Source organism: Microcaecilia unicolor, chromosome 2, assembly GCF_901765095.1.
Source record: "Microcaecilia unicolor chromosome 2, aMicUni1.1, whole genome shotgun sequence".
NCBI lineage: Eukaryota > Metazoa > Chordata > Amphibia > Gymnophiona > Siphonopidae > Microcaecilia > Microcaecilia unicolor.
The window spans coordinates 273365071-273389592 of NC_044032.1; the positions used below are offsets into that span (position 1 = coordinate 273365071).

The 24522-nt window shown below is 47.6% G+C and overlaps 1 protein-coding gene across 3 annotated transcripts in view; it reads right to left on the minus strand.

Annotated features, from left to right (window-relative positions):
• LOC115463549 (RNA exonuclease 1 homolog) overlaps positions 1-24522 on the minus strand; it is a 307692-nt gene that overhangs the window by 266228 nt on the left and 16942 nt on the right. For all 3 annotated transcript variants that reach the window (XM_030194179.1, XM_030194180.1, XM_030194178.1), the window contains exons 3-4: positions 7470-7571; positions 6980-7181 (exon numbers count right to left, since the gene is read on the minus strand). In XM_030194179.1, the coding sequence (XP_030050039.1) occupies positions 6980-7181; positions 7470-7571 (304 nt within the window). The remainder of the gene's footprint in view (positions 1-6979; positions 7182-7469; positions 7572-24522) is intronic.

The following is a 24522-nucleotide window of genomic DNA, read 5'->3' on the forward strand; positions in this document are numbered from 1 at the left end:
TCTAGTTGGTAGGTCGATCAAGTCTCATGTATCCCAGTGCTTCACCATAGATTTTGTGAACCATAATTCAGATTTTGAAGGCAATGCGTTCTTTGATTGGGAGCCAGTGTAGTTTTTTGCGTAAGGGTTTTGCGCTTTCAAATCGTGTTTTTACGAAGAAGAGTCTTGCTGCCGTGTTTGAGCGGTCTGAAATTTCTTTAAGGTTTGTTCTTTGCATCCCGTATAAATTCCATTGCAGTAGTTTACACGGCTTAGTACCATTGATTGTATCAGGTTGCAAAATGTTTCCCTTGGGAAGAATTGTTTCACGTGTTTTGAGTTTCCACATTGAGTAGAAGATTTTCTTTGTTGTGGATTTTACTTGGGTCTCTAGTGTTATGTTACGGTCCAATGCAACGCCGAGGATTTTCAGGCTGTCTGAGACAGGGAGGGTGTGGTCTGGGGTGTTGATAGTTGTGGGATTTTCTGTGGTGTGTTGGGATGAAAGAATGAGACAGTGAGTTTCCTTTCTTTGTTGAGTTTTAGTTGAAATGCATTTGCCCAAGAGACCATGGTATTCAAGCCAATCTTCATTTTATTAGCGATTCCTGTCAGTGTAGATCTGTAAGGGATGTATATAGTGACATGGTCTGCATAGATGAAAGGGTTAAGGCCTTGGTTGGATAAGGTCTTGGCTAGTGGGGTCATCATTAGCTTTCCATGGGGATGATGTTTGATTTTGACTTTACTTGATATGTTCTTGTGGTTAGGAAACCCTTGTTCCAGCTAAGTATGTTGCCAGCAATCCCGAATTTTTCGAGTAATTTTAAGGTTTACCATGTCAAATACACTAGACATGACGAATTGGAGGAGGAAGATGTTACATATTGCTATTTTCTGCTTGAATTTGGCTAGGATAGAGTGAGTAGTACTGTTTCTGTGCTGTGTAATGGGCGAAAACCAGACTGTGACACGTGTAATATTGAGAATTCGTTTTTGTTAGTTTTATAGCTACCATGCTTTTCATCAGTTTGACTGACAACAGGATGGATGCTACTGGTCGGTAGTTGGTGATTTCATTTGCTTTTTTCATAGTGTCTATTGGTATTGGGGTGAGTAAAATATTGACCTTTTCCTTCGGGAAGAGACCTTGCTGAAGCATGTAGTTTAGGTGGGATGGGAAAATTAGGTTCTTACCTTAATAATTTTCTTTCCTTTAGTCACAGCAGATGAATCCATTAACTGATGGGTTGTATCCACCTACCAGCAGGTGGAGATAGAGAACACTGAAAGCACATGGTGTTCCTGGATGCCCAGCCCCCTCTGTCTTCAGTATATGAAATTTCCAAAGCAGAGTGAATAAAGGCAAAATAACAAACTTTCCTCACAGAGAACAAACGCCCCTGAATCGAAGCAATAACCAAACAAAGGAGGACGTTATCAACCTCCTGCAATAAAAACAGCATGCATACACTCTGATAGCTTGTCTTCAAGTACTCCTGATGAGGCACAATGTCTGTATGCAACATCCGTGTAAAAAACTAAAGTCAGACAGGGAGGGATCATGGATTCATCTGCTGTGACTAAAGGAAAGAAAATTATCAAGGTAAGAACCTAATTTCCCCTTCCTTGTCATCAACAGCAGATGAATCCATTAACTGATGGGATGTACCAAAGCATTCCCTAAGTAGGGTGGGAACAGGCAACTCCGCGAGCAAGCACTTACACTCCAAAATGCACATCCTGCAGCGCTGCCACATCCAGCCTGTAATGCCGCACAAAAGAGAGCTGGGAAGCCCAGGCAGCCGCACGACAGGATCTCTTGAAGAGAAGAAACAACCGTTTCAGTCCACGCTGACCTGAACATGTATACCCTGGAGGAAAGGAGGAACAGGGGTGATATGATACAGACGTTCAAATACTTGAAAGGTATTAATCCGCAAAAAAATCATTTCCGGAGATGGGAAGGCGGTAGAACGAGAGGACATGAAATGAGACTGAAGGGGGGCAGACTCAAAAAAGATGTCAGGAAGTATTTTTTCACGGAGAGGGTGGTGGATGCTTGGAATGCCCTCCCGCGGGAGGTGGTGGAGATGAAAACGGTAACGGAATTCAAACATGCGTGGGATATGCATAAAGGAATCCTGTGCAGTAGGAATGGATCCTCAGAAGCTTAGCCAAAATTGGGTGGCGGAGCAGGTGGGGGAAGAGAGGTTGGTGGTTGGGAGGCGAGGATAGTGGAGGGCAGACTTATACGGTCTGTGCCAGAGCCGGTGATGGGAGGCGGGACTGGTGGTTGGGAGGTGGGAAATACTGCTGGGCAGACTTGTACGGTCTGTGCCCTGAAAAAGGCAGGTACAAATCAAGGTAAGGTATACACATGTGAGTTTATCTTGTTGGGCAGACTGGATGGACCATGCAGGTCTTTTTCTGCCGTCATCTACTATGTTACTATGACATTGCCCTCGTAGAATGTGCTTTAAACGCTTCAGGCAGCGACCGCCCTGAAAGCAGATAAGCAGAAAAAATGAGCTCCTTAAGCTAGCGGGCTATAATGGTCTTAGATGCCGGAAACCCCCGTTGGGGACCTGCCCAACAGAACAAATAAATGATCAGAATTCCTAAACTCATTTGACATCTGCAGATACTGCCACAGAGCCCAGAGGACATCCAAAAGGTGCAATTGCCCAAAGGAGTCCGGAAACTGCTCCTTACAAAAGAAAGGAAGAAAAATGGGCTGGTTCAGGTGAAAAGCTGAAACCACCTTAGGAAAAAAAGGAAGGCAACATACGAACAGTTATCCCGGATTCCGAGAACTGCAGAAAAGGATCCAGACAAGAAAGAGCCTGAAGCTTGCCGACGTCATTGCCACTAAAAAAAAAAAACTCTAGAGACTCACATCCTTCTCAGAAGCCCGTTTAAGATACTCAAAGGGAGATCGCTGGAGCGCCTTCAACACGAGCCCCAGGTTCCAAGCCGGACAGAGCGACCGCAAAGGAGGACGGAGACAAAGCGCCCCTCTGAGAAATCGGACAATACCTGGATGAGCAGCAAGGGACCTGCCGAGCCGTGACCTGCTGAGACACTCGAACCATGGACACCAGGGACAGAAGGTTGTCCGGCCTTGCCTCGGGGAGATCAGCTTGAGCTGTCTGAGTGTTCAGCAGAGCTCCAATGAATTCCAATGTTTGGACTGGGGTGAGATGGGACTTTGAATAATTTATGACGAACCCCAGTAGCTCTAGCACCCGAATAGTCATTCGCATGGACTCCAGAGTACCCTCCTTCTAGGTGCTCTTCACCAGCCAATCGTTGAGAAGGAAACATGCACTCCTAGTCTGCGTAGCGACGTTGCGACTACAGCTAGGCATTTGGTAAATACTCTGGACGCAGGCGCCAGGCCAAAAGGCAATACACGGTACTGAAAAGGCTGTGTTCCCAGCTGAAATCGAAGATACTTCCTGTGAGCTGGAAGTATCGAGATGTGTGTGTAAGCATCCTTTCAGTCCAGAGAGCATAACCAATCGTTGGGAGCTGTAGGACTGAGCTCCCGGTGGGCAATTTGGAGGTTTGGATTCCAGATTGAGGGTGTATCCTAACCGGACTATTTGAGGAACCCACCAGTCAGAGGTTATAAGAGGCCACCTTTGATGAAAAAACATTAACCTCCCCCCCAACCAGCAAGTCATCCGGTATGGACACGTTTACTGAGGCTATGCTGAACAGGAGCCAGTCAAAAGCCCGTCCCTCGCTTTTGCTGGGGAGCCGCAGTGGCCTTTGGCGCACGCTGTTGACGAGAACAAGCGCGCTGGGACTGAGCCTGGGCAGGCTGCCGAGAAGCAGGAGTGTACCTACGCCTAGCATAGGAATAGGGAGCACTCCTCTTCCCCCCCAAAAAACCTCCTAGATGAGAAGGTAGTAGCAGAAGATGCCCGGCTGGAGAGAGACTCCATAGCATCCTTTGTGCTTCTTGATCTGGTCAACAAGATCCTCTACTTTCTCACCAAAAAGGTTATCCCCCCGGCAAGGAACATCCGTCATCCGCTGCGGGACAAAATGATCCAGGTCAGAAACACGCAGCCATGAGAATCTGCGCATCACTATACCTTGGGCAGCGATCCTGCATGCTACATCAAAAGTGTCGAACGTACCCCTGGCCAGGAATTTGACACACCTTCTGCTGCCTGACCACCTGGCGAAAAGGCTTGGCCTGTTCCGGAGGGAGTGCATCAACCAAGCTGGACAGTTGCCTCACTGAGTTCCGCAAGTGGATGCTCGTGAAGAGCTGGTATGTTTGGATCTTAGCAGCAAGCATAGCGGCCTGAGACGTCTTCCTCCAAAAAGAGTCCAAGGTTCTAGATTCTCTGCCTGGGGGCGTCGAGGCATAGTCCCTAATGCTCTTGGCTCTTTTGAGGGCGGAGTCCACCACCATGGAATTGTGAGGTATCTGAGACCTCATCAATCCAGGCTCACTGTGGATCCGATATTGGGATTCAGTTTTCTTCGGGATCATGGGATTAGATAGACAGAATGACCAGTTTCGCATAAGTACTTCCTTCAGTACATTATGCAAAGCAGCAGTTGCAGCCTCTCTAGGCGGAGAAGGATAATCCAGGACCTCGAGCATCTCAGCCCTGGGCTCATCCTCAACCTCCATAGGGAAGGAAATAGCCGCAGCCATTTCCCAGACAACGGAGATAAAGGATAGACTCTCCATTGGAGAAAGTCTCCTTTCTGGTGGAGGAGAAGGTTCAGAGGGAATCTCATAGGACTCGTCAGAAGAAAAGTACCTGGGACCTTCCTCTTCCTCCCACGAACGCTCATCTTCTGTATTGGACAAGACATCTCTCAGAGCAGTCCGAAACTGAGCCTGCCTCGACGCCAAGGAACGACGTCCTCTATGATGGTGCCGAGAAGTTGACGCCTGCCTGGACTCCAGTGAAGCTTCCTCCACCGACGTCGAAGGGGAGTCGAGCTGGGTGGCAGCCACCGATGCCGCAGGCGGCACCGAGGTTGTTGACCTCACCACAGGCGAAGGGCCAGATGCCGCTGCAGCAGACAATACAGAAGGTACAAGCACCCCCGACACCGAAGCAGACTGGCACAACAATCCTTCCAGAAGTTCTGGAAGCAGGGCCTGATGTGCTCGTCGAGAGCTGCCATTAGACAAGACTGAGGGGTCGGTAAAGGTGGCAGAATCTGTCGAGGCTAAGGAGCAGGTACTGGGCTGCCAGAAGACCGACGCATCCCCCTCTATCATGAATAGAGGGGGAGCAATCCTCTCGGCGCTGATGCTTCTCGGGTGCCGATTCCCTCGACACCCCGGAGCTCCCAAGCACTGTGTCGAAGGAGAACGAGGACAGTGCTTCTTCGCCTTTTGCTCGACGCATGTCATCGAGACTCCTCGGTACCAATAAGGAAGACGTGGAATCCTCACGCCTCCTAGGGGCCGGGTCCAACGAAGGGCAGTCCCGGGGGGCCTGCATAGCAGGAGGCCTCGAGGCAGGTGGAGACCCACTCGATGCCTCACTGCTCCCAGCGCGAATAGGTCTTTCAGCAGCCATTACCTCTGATCCAGACGTCGATGCTTCCCTCGAAGTCGATGTCGACGCAAACCTCGGTACCGATGTTGAAGGACCGGACTGAGCCCCAAAAGCATTTCTCACAGGGCTTCTCGAGACACTTGGGTCCGTTTCTTCATACGAAGACAGACTACAAGCGGCTGGGCTATGGTCGGGCCCAAGGCACTGGATACACCAGGCGTGGGCATCGGTACCTGAGATGGTCCGGTTGCACCGAGTACAACATTTGAAGCCGCTGGGTGTCTGATGACATGGAAGTAAAAAACGGCTTCAGCGAAAAAGACGCAATTGTGCCGGTTAAAAGAAAAAAGGCACAAAAATAAGTGCAGCCTAATCCAGCCGTGTCGAAAACAAAGGAAACTTAAAAAGGTGAACAAAAGTAAAGTAACTACAGGAACTTTTTTTTTTTTAATCTGTAGAATTGAAAAATAAAATAAAGAAAAATAAGGCAAAAAGCCAAAAAACTGTCGAAAACTTTCCTGGGCCTGAGAGGAGCGCAGAAAAACTCTTACCGCACCTCAACACTGAGAAAAGAAAACTGAGGAACGCATTCACGGAACGGAACGGAAATCGGTCCGCACATGCACGGTTCGCACTGCAAGTGCGCCAGAAGACTCTGGCAAAAAAAAAAATTTATATTTTGCTTGCAAAATGCGGATTCCTGGGCTGACGCGGACGTCGACCCACATGTGAGAACAAGCAGCCTGCTTGTCTTTGGAGAATCCAGATACACAATTATCAACCAGCTCACATTTATCCATACTTTAATTCATCTCTTCAAAGAAATGTAGCAGACTGGTGAGGCAAGATTTTCCTTCACTAAATTCATGTTGGCTTTCTCTCAATAATCCACACATATATATGCTCTGTAATTTTGTTAATTTAATTCAGTACTTGACTGCAAGCCTTGGGGGATATAGGGTATAGGGTCATGATTTGATACACTGTCTTTCCGTGGTAAAACCAAAGCAGTTTACATATATTATTGTGCAGGTACTCTCTGTCCTTACTGGGCTCACAATCTAAGTTTGTGCCACATCTGACACAATGTGCCAGTACAATTAGCAGTTATTTATACCAGTACCCTGATCAGAAATCCAAATAAACTACATAAATTAAATACATTTACAACCAAAACAAGTTGGAAAGCACACACTTATTTGACAAAACAGAACATTTCCCCCTTCCTCCATTTGCAAACTCATGTGTACACGTATTTGAGAGTTTCTTTGTATGTACAGACACATTCGTGTGTACACACAAACAGATGGAGCCTCCCCAAAAGGTGTTAGCACTTGGGCAACATGCATCTAAATATAGTTGATTATGCTGTGTGGTTCAATGTCTCAACCTTATTTGGCCAACATCTTCCCACTAAAACAAAATACCATAGTTTAGTATATACAAAGTAGACATACCTATCTCAGGTTCATGGTGTTGACCAGAGGGTGGGAACCCAGACATCTGCTGTATAGAAGTGGCAGCAACAAATGCTTGTCCACTCTTAACAGCGGCTGTTATTTGCACTGCATGTTGCTGAGCTTGCAGGATTCTGGAATTATGTATTTGCTGTGGAGCAGGACCCTTGAACGGTACAAGTATTTCTCGATTTGATTTTACCTATGTATGAAAGACATGTTATTAAACTCCTGTAATCCTTCCTATGTTATGTTTAATCATCAGATAAGGCAAAGAGGTAATATCCATGATCACACTAAAACAGAGAAAACACACCAATTTCATAAACCAAGTTATGGCTATATGTGCAGTTGTGTTCACAGTTTTCTACCCTATTGCAGATAAGTTTTTGGTTTTTAGTGTCCAATTGGCCTTTGGATATCTATAGGCATAAGTAGACAAAACTCTAACCACTGCAATTTTATAACCCTCCACAGCTATTAATCTTACATTGAATTTTGCAGGGTGTGCAATTCTTTTCTTTTGCGCAGAAATCTTATCCAATGTTTTACTATCTGGTATATCCATTTCTGTGTGTTCTCCCACAGGAACCTAGTGGGAAAATAAAAGCACGGTGCATTAAAGGGTTTAACAAAATATTAAAATTAACCAAACTACCAAATATCTTGGTAGTAAAAAAAAAAAATTAAAGCCCTTTGAGTTTATATATAAACTACTGGTCCTGCTATGTTTAAACCTAAGAGAAATACACTTTTCACCAAGTGTGGTTTCATGACAGAAGCAGAGCACATATGCACAAATCCCAGTCTCTTGCAATTAAGCATACCACCGCAAACTCACAATATACCCTTCAGCATCCCCCTAGTTATGCCAGCATCCAACACTGTGCTACACCGACTAAATCTTACTCTAATCCAATTTCTGACAATGGGAAAAAGCCTGCAAATTAGCAGAATGCAAAAGGACACTCTCACAGATCAATTTAAAGAAGTATCAGTCCAGACCCAATGCCACTGACACTACTGCAGGTAGTGCTGCCAACAGAATTATATGCTTTTACTATTGTCCCAACAATTTAGAGGCTTATACTCTTTCGGGGGATTTTTTTAAGCAATATTAAATATACATATGCACAATACACAGCTTCCCCATCCCAATTAGTCCAGTCATAGTGCATCCCCACACAAAGAGCAGTTCTGGACAACGCAGTAAGTTCTACCTCAGAGGGAACTTTCTGTTAGAACTATACCTTAAACAGTTGCTATGGATGTCTGGGGTTGTCGCTACAGCTGTATTCCCTCATAGACTTCAGAAATCTGTCCCACTTTGCTCAAACATGCTTTGATTTCCTCAATTCTATACAAAAACATGTTTATTTTAAACAGCATTAAAAAGGGCAATGGTTCGCCCTTTGCTAAAGAAAAACAACCTTGACCAGGACAAACTTGAAAGTTACCAGCCACCATTCAACATCCCATTTCTAGGGAAACTTATAGAAGAGTGAAACTGGTTAGATCCATGTCAATCTGGATTCAGACTCAGTTATGGAACAGAAATGGTCCTCGTATCCCTAATAGATTATCTTCACAGAAACCGAGATAGGGGGATTCGCTTCAGTGTTAGTACTGCTTGATTTCTCAGCAGCTTTTGACACAATGGATCATGATTGCTAACACGACTGACAGAAATAGGTTATCAATGGAACAGTACTTGCCTGGTTCAGATCCTATGAGAGAGGCAACAATCCATAATGTTTGGCAGCAACTCATCGCCATGGGAACTGACCTGTGGGGTACCACAAGGATCAATACTGTCACCTATTCTGTTAAATATATACCTCAAGCCACTAGCTGAGCTGATTCAGTTAATGGACACTCAGTTCTACATCTACCTGAATGATGTGCAGTTACTCATACCCATTGAACCAGACTTACCTACAGCCTTGAACAAACTGATTACTTGTCTAGCATCAAGACTGGATTACTGCAATGCACTGTACAACAGTCTGACTACAAAGGGTCTGCACCAGCTTCAACTGATTCAGAATGCTGCAATAAGACATGACCACATCATAGCATTTTTACAAAAACTTCATTGGCTACCAGTACAATACAGGGATAAATTTAAAACTATGTCTGATCTTCCAGGCCTTAAAGGAAATGGCCCTGAGTACTTGAAGAACATGATGACCCTCTTACACACCGTCAAGGACACTAAGGTCCTCTCAAGGACTATCACTAACCACACCCTTGCCAAAAGACATTACACAATGTGATACCCACAAGCGAGCCTTCTCTGGAGTAGCACCCACACTCCGGAATGAACTCCCTGAAAGGCTCTGCTTAACACAAGACTATCTCTACTTCAGGAAGCAGGTGAAAGTTTGGCTCTTCAACCAGGCCTTTAGTCTCTCACACACACACAAGGACTGACACTGGCTGCACCTACTGCAGCAGGACATGTTCATAGCTGATAAAATATTTAACCATCTCTCTGACCTCATGTGCACCTTTCTTTAAAATTAGTCACCTTATTTTCTAACTTCTCTTACCCTATATGTTAACCATCTCTCTGACCTCATGTGCAACTTTCTTTAGTCGCTTTACTCTCTAACTTTTCTTACCTAGCTATATGTTCCATCTTTGCTTATACTCTTTACTGTCAATTAAAATGTTGTAACGTATTGTGTTGACATTAGTATACTAATGCCATATTTTGTATTATTTGAATATTTTTACTGCTGTAATTGCCTATTGCTCATGTTTGATTTATTCTTACTGTACACTGCCTTGAGAGAGCTCCTTCAAAAAGGCGGTAAATAAATCCAAATAAATTCAGCTGCATTGTGCCAAATTATCACAGAATCTATTGTATAAAAAGGAAGCCATAAGAGACATTAAATATCTAAAATCTTCACGAAACAGTATTATCAACTTTATCTAGAGACAAAAAACATCAAGGCGATGTGTATGGCCATCAAGAAGGCATTTGATAAGAGTCAAATGGAACTTTTCTTTCAGGGTGCCAAATAAGATTGGGTGAGAATTTTGGCCTACGAGTCCAGTCATTGTATACTACTCCCCCCCAGCCAAATTATGGGGAACGGAATACTCAGAGGCCTTTATGTCCGAGTAAGACAAGGGTGCCCCAAGTCCCCTTTTTCACCTTGGACACTGAGCCCTTAGCGAAACGTATAAGATAGAATGTCCTCATTTAACCGATATTGAAACAGAAGGAACATAAGGTACGGCTTTAGATGACAACTTGTTTAAGGAGCCAAAAAAATCTTTTGGCACCTCTACTGACAAAAGGTAAAATTATGTATAATCATACCTGATAATTTTCTTTCCATTAATCATAGCTGATCAATCCATAGACTGGTGGGTTGTGTCCATCTACCAGCAGGTGGAGATAGAGAGCAAACTTTTGCCTCCCTATATGTGGTCATGTGCTGCCGGAAACTCCTCAGTATGTCGATATCAAAGCTCCATCCGCAGGACTCAGCACTTAGAAAATTACACCCACGAAGGGACACTCTGCCCAGCTCACCACCGCCGAAACGGGGGAGGGGAATTAACCCAGCTCATCCCCACACAAGTGGGGGAGGGGAATCCGTCCAGCTCATCCCCGCGGAGCGGGGGAGGGACACCACACCCGCCGATGCGGGGGGATCTGGCTTATCCTGCAACCGCAACCGCGGGAGGAGCTGACTGACCCTAACACCGCCGAAGCGGGAGGGGTACAAAGCTGCCCTACAGCCGCACGAAGCGGGAGGGAGTGCCGGCAGAATTTATGTCTCAATCCAGCCCCGTAAAACGGAGGGGAGAGGAATGCAGCAGCTCACTGTAACACAAACTCGTCTCAACTCTTGAAGAATCCAAGTAAAGGAAGAACTTGAACACGAAGTCTTTCTGAAGTAACTGAAGACTAAACTTGAACCTGAAATGCAACCAGAATAAAAACAGTACAGATATCTGGGAGGGGCTATGGATTGATCAGCTATGATTAATGGAAAGAAAATTATCAGGTATGATTATACATAATTTTACCTTCCATATCATCAAGCTGATCAATCCATAGACTGGTGGGATGTACCGAAGCAGTACTCACCCAGGGCGGGACATAGAAATCCCTGACCTCAACACTGAAGCTCCAAACCGGGCCTCCGCCCGTGCAGCCACAGTCAAACGGTAATGCTTGGAGAATGTATGAGCCGAAGCTCAAGTTGCCGCCTTGCATATCTCTTCCAAGGAGACGGATCCGTCCTCTGCCATCGAGGCCGCCTGAGCTCTCGTGGAGTGAGCCTTCAGCTGGATAGGCGGAACCTTCCCCGCGGCCACATAAGCCGCTGCAATGGCTTCCTTGACCCATCTTGCCACTGTAGGCTTAGCAGCCTGCAGACCCTTACGAGGACCTGCAAACAGGACAAACAGATGATCCGATTTCCGGAAATCATTGGTCACTTCCAAGTATCTGATGATGACTCGTCTCACATCCAGATATTCCAGAGCGGAGTACTCCTCTGGGTAGTCCTCCCTACGAAAGGAAGGGAGACAGAGCTGCTGATTCACATGGAAGCGAGAAACAATCTTGGGCAGGAAGGAAGGCACTGTGCGAATAGTCACTCCTGCCTCAGTGAACTGCAGAAAAGGCTCTCGACATGAGAGCGCCTGGAGCTCGGAAACTCTTCTGGCTGAAGTGATAGCCACCAAAAAGACTGCTTTCAACGTCAGGTCTTTCAGAGATGCCCTCGACAAGGGTTCAAAAGGCGGCTTCTGCAATGCTCTTAGCACCAGGTTGAGATTCCACGCAGGCACCACTGAGTGCAGAGGAGGGCGCAGGTGATTAACTCCCTTGAGAAAGCGCACCACATCTGGCTGCGAAGCGAGGGAAGCACCCTTCAGGCGGCCCCTGAAGCAAGCCAGAGCCGCTACCTGGACTTTAAGGGAACTGAGCGACAGGCCTTTCTCCAGACCTTCTTGCAGGAACGCCAACACTGAAGAAATTGGAGCAGTGAAGGGAGAAAGTGAGCCTGCTTCACACCATGCTGCAAAGATACGCCAAACCCTGGCGTAAGCAGTAGAAGTAGAGCGCTTCCTCGCTCTCAGCATAGTGGCGATGACCTTGTCTGAGAAGCCCTTCTTCCTCAGACGCTGCCGCTCAATAGCCAGGCCGTAAGACCAAAGGGAGAGGGATCCTCCATCACCATGGGACCCTGATGTAACAGGCCCTGCTCCACTGACAGCCGCAGAGGATCGTCGACTGAGAGCCTGATCAAGTCCGCATACCAGGGACGTCTGGGCCAATCCGGACCCACCAGGATTACCCTGCCGGGATGCTTTGCCACCCGGTCTAGCACCCTGCCCAACATGGGCCAGGGCGGGAACACATAGAGGAGCTCTTGTGTCGGCCACTGTTGGAGAAGAGCATCTACTCCCAGGGATCGAGGGTCCCGTCCTCTGCTGAAAAAGCGCGGCACTTGGCAATTGGCCGATGACGCCATCAGATCTAGGCTCGGCTGGCCCCAGCGCTTCGTGATGTCCAAGAACGCCTGAGCAGATAGTTGCCACTCTCCGGGCTCCAAGGTATGGCGACTGAGAAAGTCCGCCTTGACATTCATGACTCCGGCAATGTGGGCCGCTGAAAGCTGCTCCAGGTTCGCTTCCGCCCACTGGCAAAGACTCATAGCCTCCTTGGCTAGAGGGGCGCTCTTGGTACCTCCCTGGCGGTTGATATAGGCCACAGCCGTGGCATTGTCCGACAGGACCCGTACAGGCTACAACACCAGTACCGGGATGAACTCCAATAACACCAACCGAATGGCTCTGAGTTCCAGGAGGTTGATAGACCACTTGCCTCTGCAGGAGACTAGAGCCCCTGCGCTGTCCTTCCCAAGCAGTGGGCTCCCCAGCCCATCAAAGAGGCGTCTGTCGTGACGACAATCCACTCCGGGGTCACCAGAGGCAATCCTGCAGACAACTTGTCTGTCTGCGTCCACCAGCTCAGCGCCTTGCGCACTGCTGGGTCCACGGGAAGGCGCACAGCATAATCCTCCGACATCGGAGTCCAGCGCAGCAGCAGAGATAGCTGTAGTGGTCTCATATGAGCCCTGGCCCAGGGCACTACTTCCATCGTGGCCGTCATAGAGCCCAACAGCTGCACGTAGTCCCAAGCCCGAATAGGAGAGGCTACTAGGACTAGTCCACCTGAGCCTGAAGCTTGACAATCCGATTGTCTGGCAGGAACACTCTGCCCACTTGGGTGTCGAATCGAACTCCCAGATACTCCAGGGACTGAGTCGGGCGCAGCTGGCTCTTCTTCCAGTTGATGATCCATCCCAGGGAGCTCACAAGAGCAACTACCCGGTCCATAGCTTTGCCGCACTCTGCATAAGAGGGGCTCGGATCAACCAGTCGTCCAGATAAGGATGGACTTGTACTCCTTCCTTTAGCAGGAAGGCCGCTATGACCCCCATTACTTTGGAAAAGGTCCGCGGAGCAGTAGCCAACCCGAAAGGGAGGGCTCTGAACTGGAAGTGTCGTCTCAGGACTGTAAAATGCAGAAAGCGTTGGAGAGGAGGCCAGATGGGAATATGCAGGTACGCTTCCTTGATGTCCAAGGAAGCCAAGAACTCTCCTGCCTTCACTGCCGCTATAACAGAGCGGAGAGTCTCCATGCGAAAGTGCCTCACTTTCCAGGCCCGATTGACCCCTTTGAGGTCGAGGATAGGCCGGACAGAACCTCCTTTCTTTGGAACCACAAAGTAAATGGAGTAACGTCCCTTGCCAATCTGATTTTTTGGCACCGGAACGACCGCACCCAGGCGGATCAGGTTGTCCAAGGTCTGCTGCACTGCCACAGCTTGACCGGAGACTTGCAGGGAGAGAGTACAAACCCGTCTCTTAAGGGTTGGCAGAACTCTAGCTTGTAGCCGTCTCTGATGACTTCCAGCACCCACGCGTCTGAAGTTATAGTGGTCCACTCGCCCAGAAACGAGGACAGCCGTCCTCCAATCTGCACTGGGTCATTGGGTACGAGACCCTGGGGGAGGACCGGAGGGAGCACCTCCGGGACGGCGGTCTCTGCGAAAGGAATGCTGCTTGGGGGAGAAATTCCTCTTGAAGGAAGAGGGGGCAGAGGAACCCGACTTGCCCGGGCGGTACCGACGGGCTTCCAGCAACCGTCCTCTGGAGGTACCGGGACGAGTACTAGCCCGAGCCCTGACCTCTGGTAATTTCTTGCCCTTAGACGTGCCGAGATCGGTCACGATTTTGTCCAGCTCGACCCCAAAGAGCAGCTTGCCTTTAAAAGGCAATCTAGCCAGGCGGGATTTAGAGGCGTGGTCAGCAGACCAATGTTTCAGCCAAAGCCACCGCCGCGCAGAGACTGTCTGAGCCATGCCTTTAGCTGAGGCTCTCAAGACATCATACAGCAAGTCTGCCAAATAGGCTAAGCCCGATTCCAGGGCCGGCCAATCAGCCCTCAAGGAAAGATCCGAGGGGGAAGCCCGCTGCACCATAGTCAGGCACGCCCTGGCCACATAGGAGCCGCAAACTGAGGCCTGCAAACTTAAAGCAGCTGCCTCAAAGGACGACCTTAAGGCCGCCTCCAATCTTCTGTCTTGGGCGTCCTTTAGGGCCGTGCCACCTTCCACCGGCAACGCCGTTTTCTTAGTCACCGCAGTGATTAAAGAATCCACGGTAGGCCACAGATAGGCCTCACGTTCACTCACAGCCAAAGGATAGAGGCGGGACATAGCCCTAGCCACTTTAAGGCTCGTTTCCGGGACATCCCATTGAGCCGCAATTAAGGTGTGCATGGCATCATGCACGTGGAAGGATCTAGGCGGGCGCTTCGTCCCCAGCATAATGGCAGAGCCAACAGGGGCTGAGGGAGAGACGTCCTCCGGAGAGGAAATCTTCAAAGTGTCCATGGCCTGTAACAACAGGTTGGGCAAATCCTCTGGGCTAAAAAGCCGCGCTGCAGAGGGGTCATCCGCTCCATCCGAGCGGGGATCTATCTCCTCCAAGGAATCCGCAAAGGACCGTTGGGAGACCTCAGACACGCTGCCCTCATCTACATCGGAGGAGACAAAGTCCTCCAAGGCCTGGAAATCAACCCGAGGGCGTTTACCTCTGGGAACCTCAACCTCTTTATCAGAAGAGGGAGCAGGGGCAGCGTTTTGCATGAGGAAAGCCTGATGCAGCAGCAAAACAAACTCGGGGGAGAAACCCCCCAGACTGTGCACTTCCGCAGCCTGGGCAACAGCCCTAGACGCACTCTCAACCGGCGCTCGCAATAGCGGGGGAGAGACATGCTGCGCATCCAAAATGGCGTCCGGCGCGAAACTCCGCGAAGGAGCCGCGCGGGAAGAACGGCGCTTAACTTTAGCCGCTTTGTGCCGTCGCCCAAATTAAGGGCGTTCATGGCATTAATGTCTCCAACCTCAAGAGCGGCCCACGAAGAAGCCGTCCGAGCCGCGTGGCCGGCCAAGATGGCGGAGGCGAGGAGCGGGGGATGGGCGTTTATGGCGGGAAAAAACCGCCACGCCGGAGGAACGACCGGGACATTCATCGGTCACTAAACTGTCACCCATCAAGGGCGAATCAGGTTGTAAAACCCCCGCATCCCCTCTAGAAGCGCTCCAGCGATCCGGGGAGCGACCCTTTGCGCCCTCGCCCTCCGACGCCATATGCCACGAGGAGAAGAATCGGGGAACCCCCTGCCCGCTATAAAAAGGTAAAATTACCTGCTTGCCGCTCCGAGCTGTAACGAACTGGTGTCCCAGTGAGTAGCTGCAATGAACGTTTAAAGAAACGTCGAATTAAACGCCTTTAAAGACGTTTAACATTTTTTTTTTTTTTTTTTTTTAAACGGAGCCAGCGGGAGGGGGGAGAAAAGGAGGGACCTGGCACCACCAGGTTTGCACTTGCTCAAAAGAGCCCTCAACCCCAGGCCTCAACAAAACCTAAGGATTAGGCTTGGAGGCCTAGCCAGAGCTGCTGCTGTGTGTTACCACCACCTGCTGAGATAGAGAACATACTGGGGAGTTTCCGGCAGCACATGACCACATATAGGGAGGCAAAAGTTTGCTCTCTATCTCCACCTGCTGGTAGATGGACACAACCCACCAGTCTATGGATTGATCAGCTTGATGATATGGAACTAGACTTTCACTATGCACTTAGGGTATAAGATAAAAAAAATTAACAAGGACAAGACCAACGCTCTCTAATATATTGAGGGATAAGGGAGTTGAGAAATTTCCCCTTCTAGTTGAATGTGCACAGGTTTAGATATTTAGGAGTCAAAATTTCAGGTCAGGTACAGGACCTCTCCAAATTGAATTATATCCCCCCTAATCCAATCAGTTAGAGCTGGTGTTACAGATTGGAAACACTTAACTCTTAAGTGGGGTAGCAGAATAGCAGTAATAAAAATCTTGCCTAGGTTCTAATTCCTATTTGCTCAACTGATGCTATCACCACAGCAAAATTTTAAAAATGGGACAAGATGTTCAGATACTTTATATGGGGAGGGAAAAGACCAAAAACTCAGCTTTGCCAGGCTTACTATGGCTAGACAAAGGTGGTATGGGTTTAGCTAACCTGTGGAAATATTATAAAGCAGTAGTTACTAAAGTATGAAGGACTTATGATCAAGCTAAAGAAAAAAAAATTGTGCACACATTAAGATAGCTCTACTCGGGCCTCAGTCAATCTTTGAATCCTGGACAAAGAGGCTCAAGGTTGAAGCCAGTGACCATTATTTTTATCAACAGGACACAAGAAAAAAAAAATAAACACCTATATTATAACATCAACATACATGTAAAGAAAACCCACATAATCCTGCCAAAAGTCTGACCTTATATAATACAAACTAAAAAATAAACATGGCCACAATGCTTAATAACCAAAAATAAGAGCCTTCTGGTGGTCTCTTATCCAAAGAGCTACAGACATCTCATATCTTGCTAAAGTTTTTTTTTCTATTCCTCTCCTCCCACCACATCATGCACACAACTAGCATACTACCCTCACATTCACTCCCCTCCCCATGAACCCCAGAAACTGCAGGAGTGCTACTGGAGAACAGAAACCTACTAAATATATGTGAAACTTCTGCCTATGCCACCCCCTCATTAATATGGAGATACCCCTGCAGAAAATTCTTCCAGAGGGTAACGTAAGTTCTAGCCTATAATTTTTTTTTTTTTTAATTTTCAAGAAGTCTTTATTAACCTTCAAAACATGACATAGATGTTTTCAAACCAAACCAACAATATATTGCCAGTAACTGAATACATGGATTTACAGCACTCATTGCAAAAAACATCATTAGTTACAACATCTATAACTAGAACCCCATTGAACTTCAGAATTTTTGTAGGATTTTAGCTTAGAAAAAAAAATGAACCAGTCCTACCCCTTCCCTCTCCCCCCCCCCATCTACCCCCCTCCCTCCCACCCCCGGGGTAAGACACAATAAGCAAACAGATCCAAGATTCCAAAGGGCTTCTTTGCTCACTTTGAGCATTGTGTTTGAAAGGTGTTCCAGACCAATTAGCCTATAATTTAGAATGAGGTTTATATCCCCGTATTTTAAAAGACTCAAACTTACACATCCACTGGATGCAAACACTAGGATAGGGGGCCACAGTGGAAATCCATTCTTTCAAAATTGTGTTTTTGCCATCAGAATGGCATACAATATAGATTTCCTTTGGGCTATGGACACTATCCTACCAGACTCCCCATCCTCCTCAGGTTCCCAATCCCCCAGTATCAGGAGAGTATATGTGAACTGAATGGGCATACTCAACACCTCTCCCAAGGCCTTGCATACTGCATTCCAAAGGAGAGCCAGCAAATCACATTCCAAGAAAGTGGAGAAAAGCTGGGCAGACTGTCTGTGGGGCCTTGTCCACTCCATGTAGTAGGCCAATGCTCCCTTGCAATCCAAGGTATACAAACTGCTTTTGCCAGGATGGGCAGGAGGTCAAGGAAAAGAATGTTGGCAAGACAATCAACTGATTCAGATGGAACTCCGAAACCACCTTTGGCAGGAAATTTAGGGTGCAAGCAGAGGACTACTCTGTTGTGATGAAACTTAGTATAATGTGCATCCACTACTAAAGCTTGAAGCTCACTGATCCTACGAGCTGAAGTAACAGCCACTGACTTTCCAAATCAAGTACTTCAGATGGCAGGAATTCAATGGCTTACAAGAAACTCATCAGCTGGACGAGAACAACGTTGAGATCCCATGACACTGGTGGAGGTTTGACAAAAGCAAACCTCTCATGAAGCGAACTAAAGGCTGTCAAGTGATGGGTTTATCTTCTACACTTTGATGATAACCACTAATTGTACTAAGGTGAACCCTTACAGAGTTGGTCTGGAGACCAGACTGCAAACCCCTGCCACTTAAAGTTCCCTCTTAGTGGAATCTTTCCCGGAAGCCAGCAAGACTTGGGAGACAACCTCCGAAAGACCCAAGAAAGCAAATTCTAGGCTCTCAACATCCAAGCTGTGACAGCCAAAGACTGAAGGTTGGGATGTAGAAGCAACCCATCGTTCTGTGCGACGAGGGTCAGAAAACACTCCACGTTTCTTTGGAGGAGAATTACAGAAGAAGAGGGAACATCTGCCGCAGCCAGTATGGTGCGATCAGAATCATGGTTCTTCGGCCTTGCTCGAGTTTCAACAAAGCTTTTCCCACCAGAAGTATCGGAAGATACACACACACACAGAAAACCTGAAGACCTGTCCCCCAACTGAGGAAGGCATCCGACACTAGTCTGCTGTGGGCCTGAAGCCAGGAACAGAACTGAGGGACCATGTGGTTGATCTGAGTGGCAAAAAGATCCATCGAAGGGGTGCCCCACGCTCACAAGATCTTGAAGGCTATGCCCATATTCAGAGACCAGGGTACTGTTTGCACCCACCAGATATGTGGCTCGAAGGAACATATGTTGGTAAGCCTAATGCCACATCCGGACAGCCTCCCAACACGGCGTGATCTGGTGCCCCCCTGCTTGCTAGTTTAATACACTGCAACCTGTTTGAATGAGAACCAATTTGATGAAACAGCGGAACCCTGAAAGCCTTTAGAGCGTTCCAGATCGGCCAAAGCTCCAGGTTGATCTGAAGATTCGTTTCCTGGGAAAACCAAACTCCTTAAGTGTGAAGAACCATCTACATGACCATCCTAAGAGATGCAACCTTCGTCAGCACTTTTTGTGGCTAAGGAATTTGGAATGGAAGTCCCAGAGTCAAATTGGATCCCATTGTCCAGCACTGAAGAGCATACAAGCTCTGGGGACACCTGAATTACATTTTCTAGATTCCCAATGGCTTGATACCACTGAGAAGCCAGGGTCCATTGAGCTGATCTCATATGAAGATGTGTCATGGGTGTAACGTACACTGTGGAAGAAATGTGGCCCAGCCACCTCTACATCTGCCAAGCTGTGACCTGCTGAGACATACGAACCTTGGATGCCAGCGAGACAAGATTGTCCACTTTCGCCTCCGGGAGGTAGACTCAAACTGTGTCGGGCAGTGCTTCTATGAACGCCAATTGCTGGACAGGGTGTAGATGGGACTTGGGGTAGTATAAAACGAACCCTAGCAGCTCTAGCAACCGAAATGTTATCCACATGGACTCCCGCGCACCATCCTCCAAGGTGCTCGTCGTCAGCCAATCGTCGAGACATGGGAACACATGGACTCCCAAGTCTGCGAAACGATGCTACAACTACGCTAAACACTTTGTGAAGAACCTGGGATCTGATGCAAGACCCAAAGTCAAAATGCAATACTGAAAGTGACGTGTTCCCAGCTGAAATCAAAGTCAGACGTATATGGATGCGAGTATATGCATCCTTTAAGTCCAGAGAGCATAGCCAATCATTTTTCTGAATCACTGAGAGAAGGGTGCCCAGAGAAACCATCCTGAACTTCTCTGACTAAAAACTTGTTCAGGGCCATTAGGTCTAGGATGGGATGCATCCCCAGTCTTCTTCTGTACAAGGAAGTTCCTGGAATAGAATCCCCGCCCTTCTTCCCCTGGTGCAACGGGTTCGACTGCATGGGCCTTTAGAAGGGCCTCTGCAAATACCTGCTCATACCAAGAGCTAAATGAATGAGCTCTCGGTGGGTAATTTGAAGGTTTGAGATACCAACTGAGGGTGCATCAGAGATGGACTACTTGAAGAACCCACCGATCTGAGGTTATAAGAGGCCACCTTTGGTGAAAATATTTTAAGCCTCCCCCCGACCAGCAAGTCGTCCTGGTTGGAAACTTACTGCAGCTATGCTCTGCTGGAACCAATCAAAAGCTTGTCCCTTGCTTTCACTGGGGAGCAGCAGCAGGGGCCTTAGGCGCATGCTGTTGATGTGAACCAGTACACTGGGACCGAGAATGATTAGGCTGGTGAGTCGAAGGATTGTGCCTATGCCTAAAATAGTAGAGGGAGCATTCCTTGGCTTGCCAAAAACCCTCCTAGCTGAGGAGACAGATGCAGAAGGTGCCCGGTGGGAAAGAGAAGAAGTTGTATCTGTATGCTTCTTTATTTGGTCAGCGACCTCCTCAACCTCTCCAAAAAGGTTATCCTCCAGCAAGAGGCATCCGCCAACCGCTGCTGAACAGTGTTCCAAGTCATAGACACATCCATGAGAATATACCTTGAGCAGAGATCCTGGATGCCACATCAAAAGTGTCATAAGTGTCCCTGGCCAAGAGCTTTCGACACTGGCAAAAAGGCTCAGCCTGCTCTGGAGGGAGCACATCCACAAAGTCTGACAGCTGTAGCAGAGAGTTTCACAAGCAAATGCTCATAAAGAGCTGGTAGGATTGTATAAGAGAGATGAGCATTGAATCCTGGTACATCTTCCTCCCAAAAGAATCCAAGGTTCTAGCTTTTCTGCCCGGGGATGCCGAGGCATAATCCCTTGTACTCCTGGCTCTATTGAGAGCGGATTCCACCACAATGGAAGTGAGGTAACTAATGCCTAATAAAACCAAGTTCATTGTGAATCAAATACCGGGTGTCAATCTACTTGGACACAACAGGGACCAACAGAGGGGATACCCAGTTCCTGACGAGGACTTCCTTGAGTACCTCGTGGAGAGGGGCAGTCACAGCCTCCTTAGAAGATGTGTAGTCAAGGACCTCGAGCATCTCAGCCCTGGGCTCATACTCCACTTCCAAAGGAAATGGAATGGCATCAGCCATTTTCTTAACAAAAGATGGAAATGAATGGCTGTCTGGCAGAGACCGTCTCCTTTCAGGTGGAGGGGAAGGTTCAGAGGGAATCCCATAAGACTCATCTGAGGAGAAGTGTCGGACAATATCTCCCTGTGGGATTTCCGAGACCGAACCTGTCTCGATGCCAGTGTCGAGAAGCTGGCTCCAGTCTCGACTCCGGCAAAGCTACCTCCACCGACATCGAGGGGATACCGGCATGGGTGGCAGTCAACACCAGTGGCACTAGCGTTGGAGGCTACACTGCAGGCAAAGGGCCAGGTGGGGCCACAACAGGAAGGTATGGCAGGCGCGAGCACACTGCTGCATAAGGCCATCCAGCAGCTCTGACAGCAAGGCCTGGATGTGCTCATCGAGGGCCGACACCGGGAAAAGCTAGCGTGCTGGTTGAGGCGCAGGTTACGGAACTGCTAGGGTCGATGTAGGAGCTTGGCTGCCTGAAGACAGGCGCACTGGCACCCCCTGGAGAGATCAATCCTCCCGGCGCCGACAATTCTTGGGTGCTGAATCCCTCGATGCCCTGGAGCAACAGGCACCATGTGTCGAGGGTGACCAATGATGCTTCTTGGCCTTCACCCAAAGCATGTCACCAAAGTTGCTTGGTGCCGAGGAAATCGAATCCTCACGTCGCTTCGGAGTTCAGGTCCGACGATGGACGGTCCCGGGGGCCTGCACAGCAGGAGGCCTCAAGACAGATGGCGACCCACTTGATGCCTCACTGCTCCCAGTGTCTGGGTTTCGAAGCAGCCATGCTTACGTTCCCGATGTCAGTGCGATGCTCAACGCTGATGCAGACGTCTAAGAAGTGGACTTGGCTTCAAAAATTCTGTTGTTGGGAATCCTGGGTCCTCTTCTTCATCCGAAGACAGAGAACAGGAGTTAGCAGGGCTACAGTCGGGCCCAAGACACTGCAGACACACTGAATGGGTGTCTTTTCCCGAGATAGTCCGACTGCATCAGATAAAGCGCTTCAAGCCACTGGGCGTCTTCATGGACCTGAATGGGAAAACATCGTTGACTAAATTAAACAACTCGATGGTGCCTAAAAAGGGGTAAGGAACGGAAAAAGAAAGGGAAAATCCTGACCGTAGTTGGGGCCTAAAAACGGCCCGATGACTACATAAAAAAAAGTATAAAACAAACCCAAGCAAATTGAAACTAAGGAAAATAAAGGCCGGGTTTAAAAAAAAAAAAAAAAAAAAAAAGGTCCAAATAAAGGAGCCATAAAAAAAAGAAAAAAAAAAAAGCTCTAAAGAATTGGGCGAGTGAGGAGAGGACAAAAAAGTGCACCTTCTCCTCACACACACACAAAAAAAAAAAGCTGAAGAGACCATGTTTGCGGGATGGCATTTGTGCTCCACAAAGCTCTATTTTTAGCTTTGGCAAAATGCCAGACCGGGCAACGCAGATCGGCGTCACCCATTTGTGAGAAGATAGAAGCCTGCTTGTCCTTGGAGAAAGACATTTCTCTTGCTGTGACCTTATTTTGCTCTATGCTTGGTAACGTAAAGATTGGGTTTTAAAGAGTAATTGTAGAATACTTATAAACAAAAAGAGAGAGAGAGAGAAGCAAACAGTTTACTGATCATGTTTCTTCCTCATATGATTGCAACTGCTACCTAAGTCTATGTATGTGACCATTGTTACCTGCCTTGGATAAAGGTGGGACATAAACCAAACAAACAATATTACCTAGTCTCCATTGTTTTAAAAACTTGAATTTTCTGCACCAGCATTAACAGATGACTCTAGAAGGCACAGCAAGGCCTAGTTCAGACTTCATTCCCACCCAACTTCTCCAGCTCAACTCTTCATTTATAGTCAACTATTCTAATTAGGACAACAAAAGGAGAGTTTTCATTAAAGTCTTAATTACATTTAGTTAGTTTCTAAAAAGCAAACACTAAATAAATTACTATTAAACATATAATCTTAAGGCATAGTCATCCGATATCCCTAGTACCTTAAAAAGGTTTAATTAAACAACTCTATAATACTAAGATGCAGACAGCAGTCCAGCAGCAAGAGGGGTGCTATCCAGTCTTTGGCACTGAGTGTCACATGTACGATTATCTCCCAATTAGTGAGAGGTTATATGTGTGATCAATGCAAAGAGCTCCCAGGTTTCAGAGAACGAGTCCGTTCTCTCGAGGCTAGAGTAGCGGACTTGAAGGAGCTGAGGTACATAGAAAGAGGCCTACAGAGAAGTCCCACCTCCACTCTGACAGCCCCTGTGCTGCCCTGGAGAAGGGAGGACTTCTAAAAGGAGACCACCACCCTGGTGCAGCTGAAAATAATACTGTAGCCAGACCAGCCCACCAGCTGATGCTATACCCTCTCACGCCAAGGATGTGTTTCCAGGAGCTTCTGCCTAGGAGGGAAGGGTTAGGGCAGCTGTTGTAGATGGTTATTCAATTATTAGACATGCAGGTAGCTGGGAGGCTGGTGAATGTGAGGATCAACTGGTCACTTGCCTGTCTGGTGCAAAGGTGGCAGACCTCACACTGGTCACTTGCCTGTCTGGTGCAAAGGTGGCAGACCTCACACATCACCTAGATAAGAGTTTAGATAGTGCTGAGGAGCCAGCTGTCTTGGTACATATGGGTCCCAATAACATAGGAAAATGTAGGAGAGAAGTTCTGTAAGCCAAATTTAGTTCTTAGGTAGAAAGCTCAAATCCAGAACCCCTAGGGCAGCATTTTCTGAAGTGCTCCTTGTTCCACACACAGGGCCCAAGAGATAAGCAAAGCTCTGGAGTCTCAATGCGTGGATGAAGCAATGATGCAGAGAGCAGGGTTTTAGACTTGCAAGGAACTGGGCAACATTCTGGGGAAATGGGAGCCTATTCCATAATGATGGGCTCCACCTTAACCAGGCTGCTGCTATTGGCATTTAAAAAGGAGATAGAGCAGCTTTTAAACTAGAACCTGGGGAGGGAGGGGGACAATAGTGCTCAAAAACACATGGTTAGGAACCTTTAAAGGTATCTGTGAAGAAACAGTGTGTTTTACGCCTGTAAAACGTATTGCATATTTTCCTGCAGCCTGTAAAATGTACTGGATATTTTCCTGCCTTATATAATTATGTGTTGTGTATTTCTCCTGTTTGGCCAGCAGATGGTGTATGTTTATGCTTAAAGTTGTTAGAGGACTGACTTTTCTTTCTTTTGTTGGAACACAGATAACAGGAAGTGTCTGTAGTGATGTAAGCAGTATATATTTGAAAACTTGTTGACTTAGCTTTGATTGGCCTGGAGCTTGAAATTTCCCA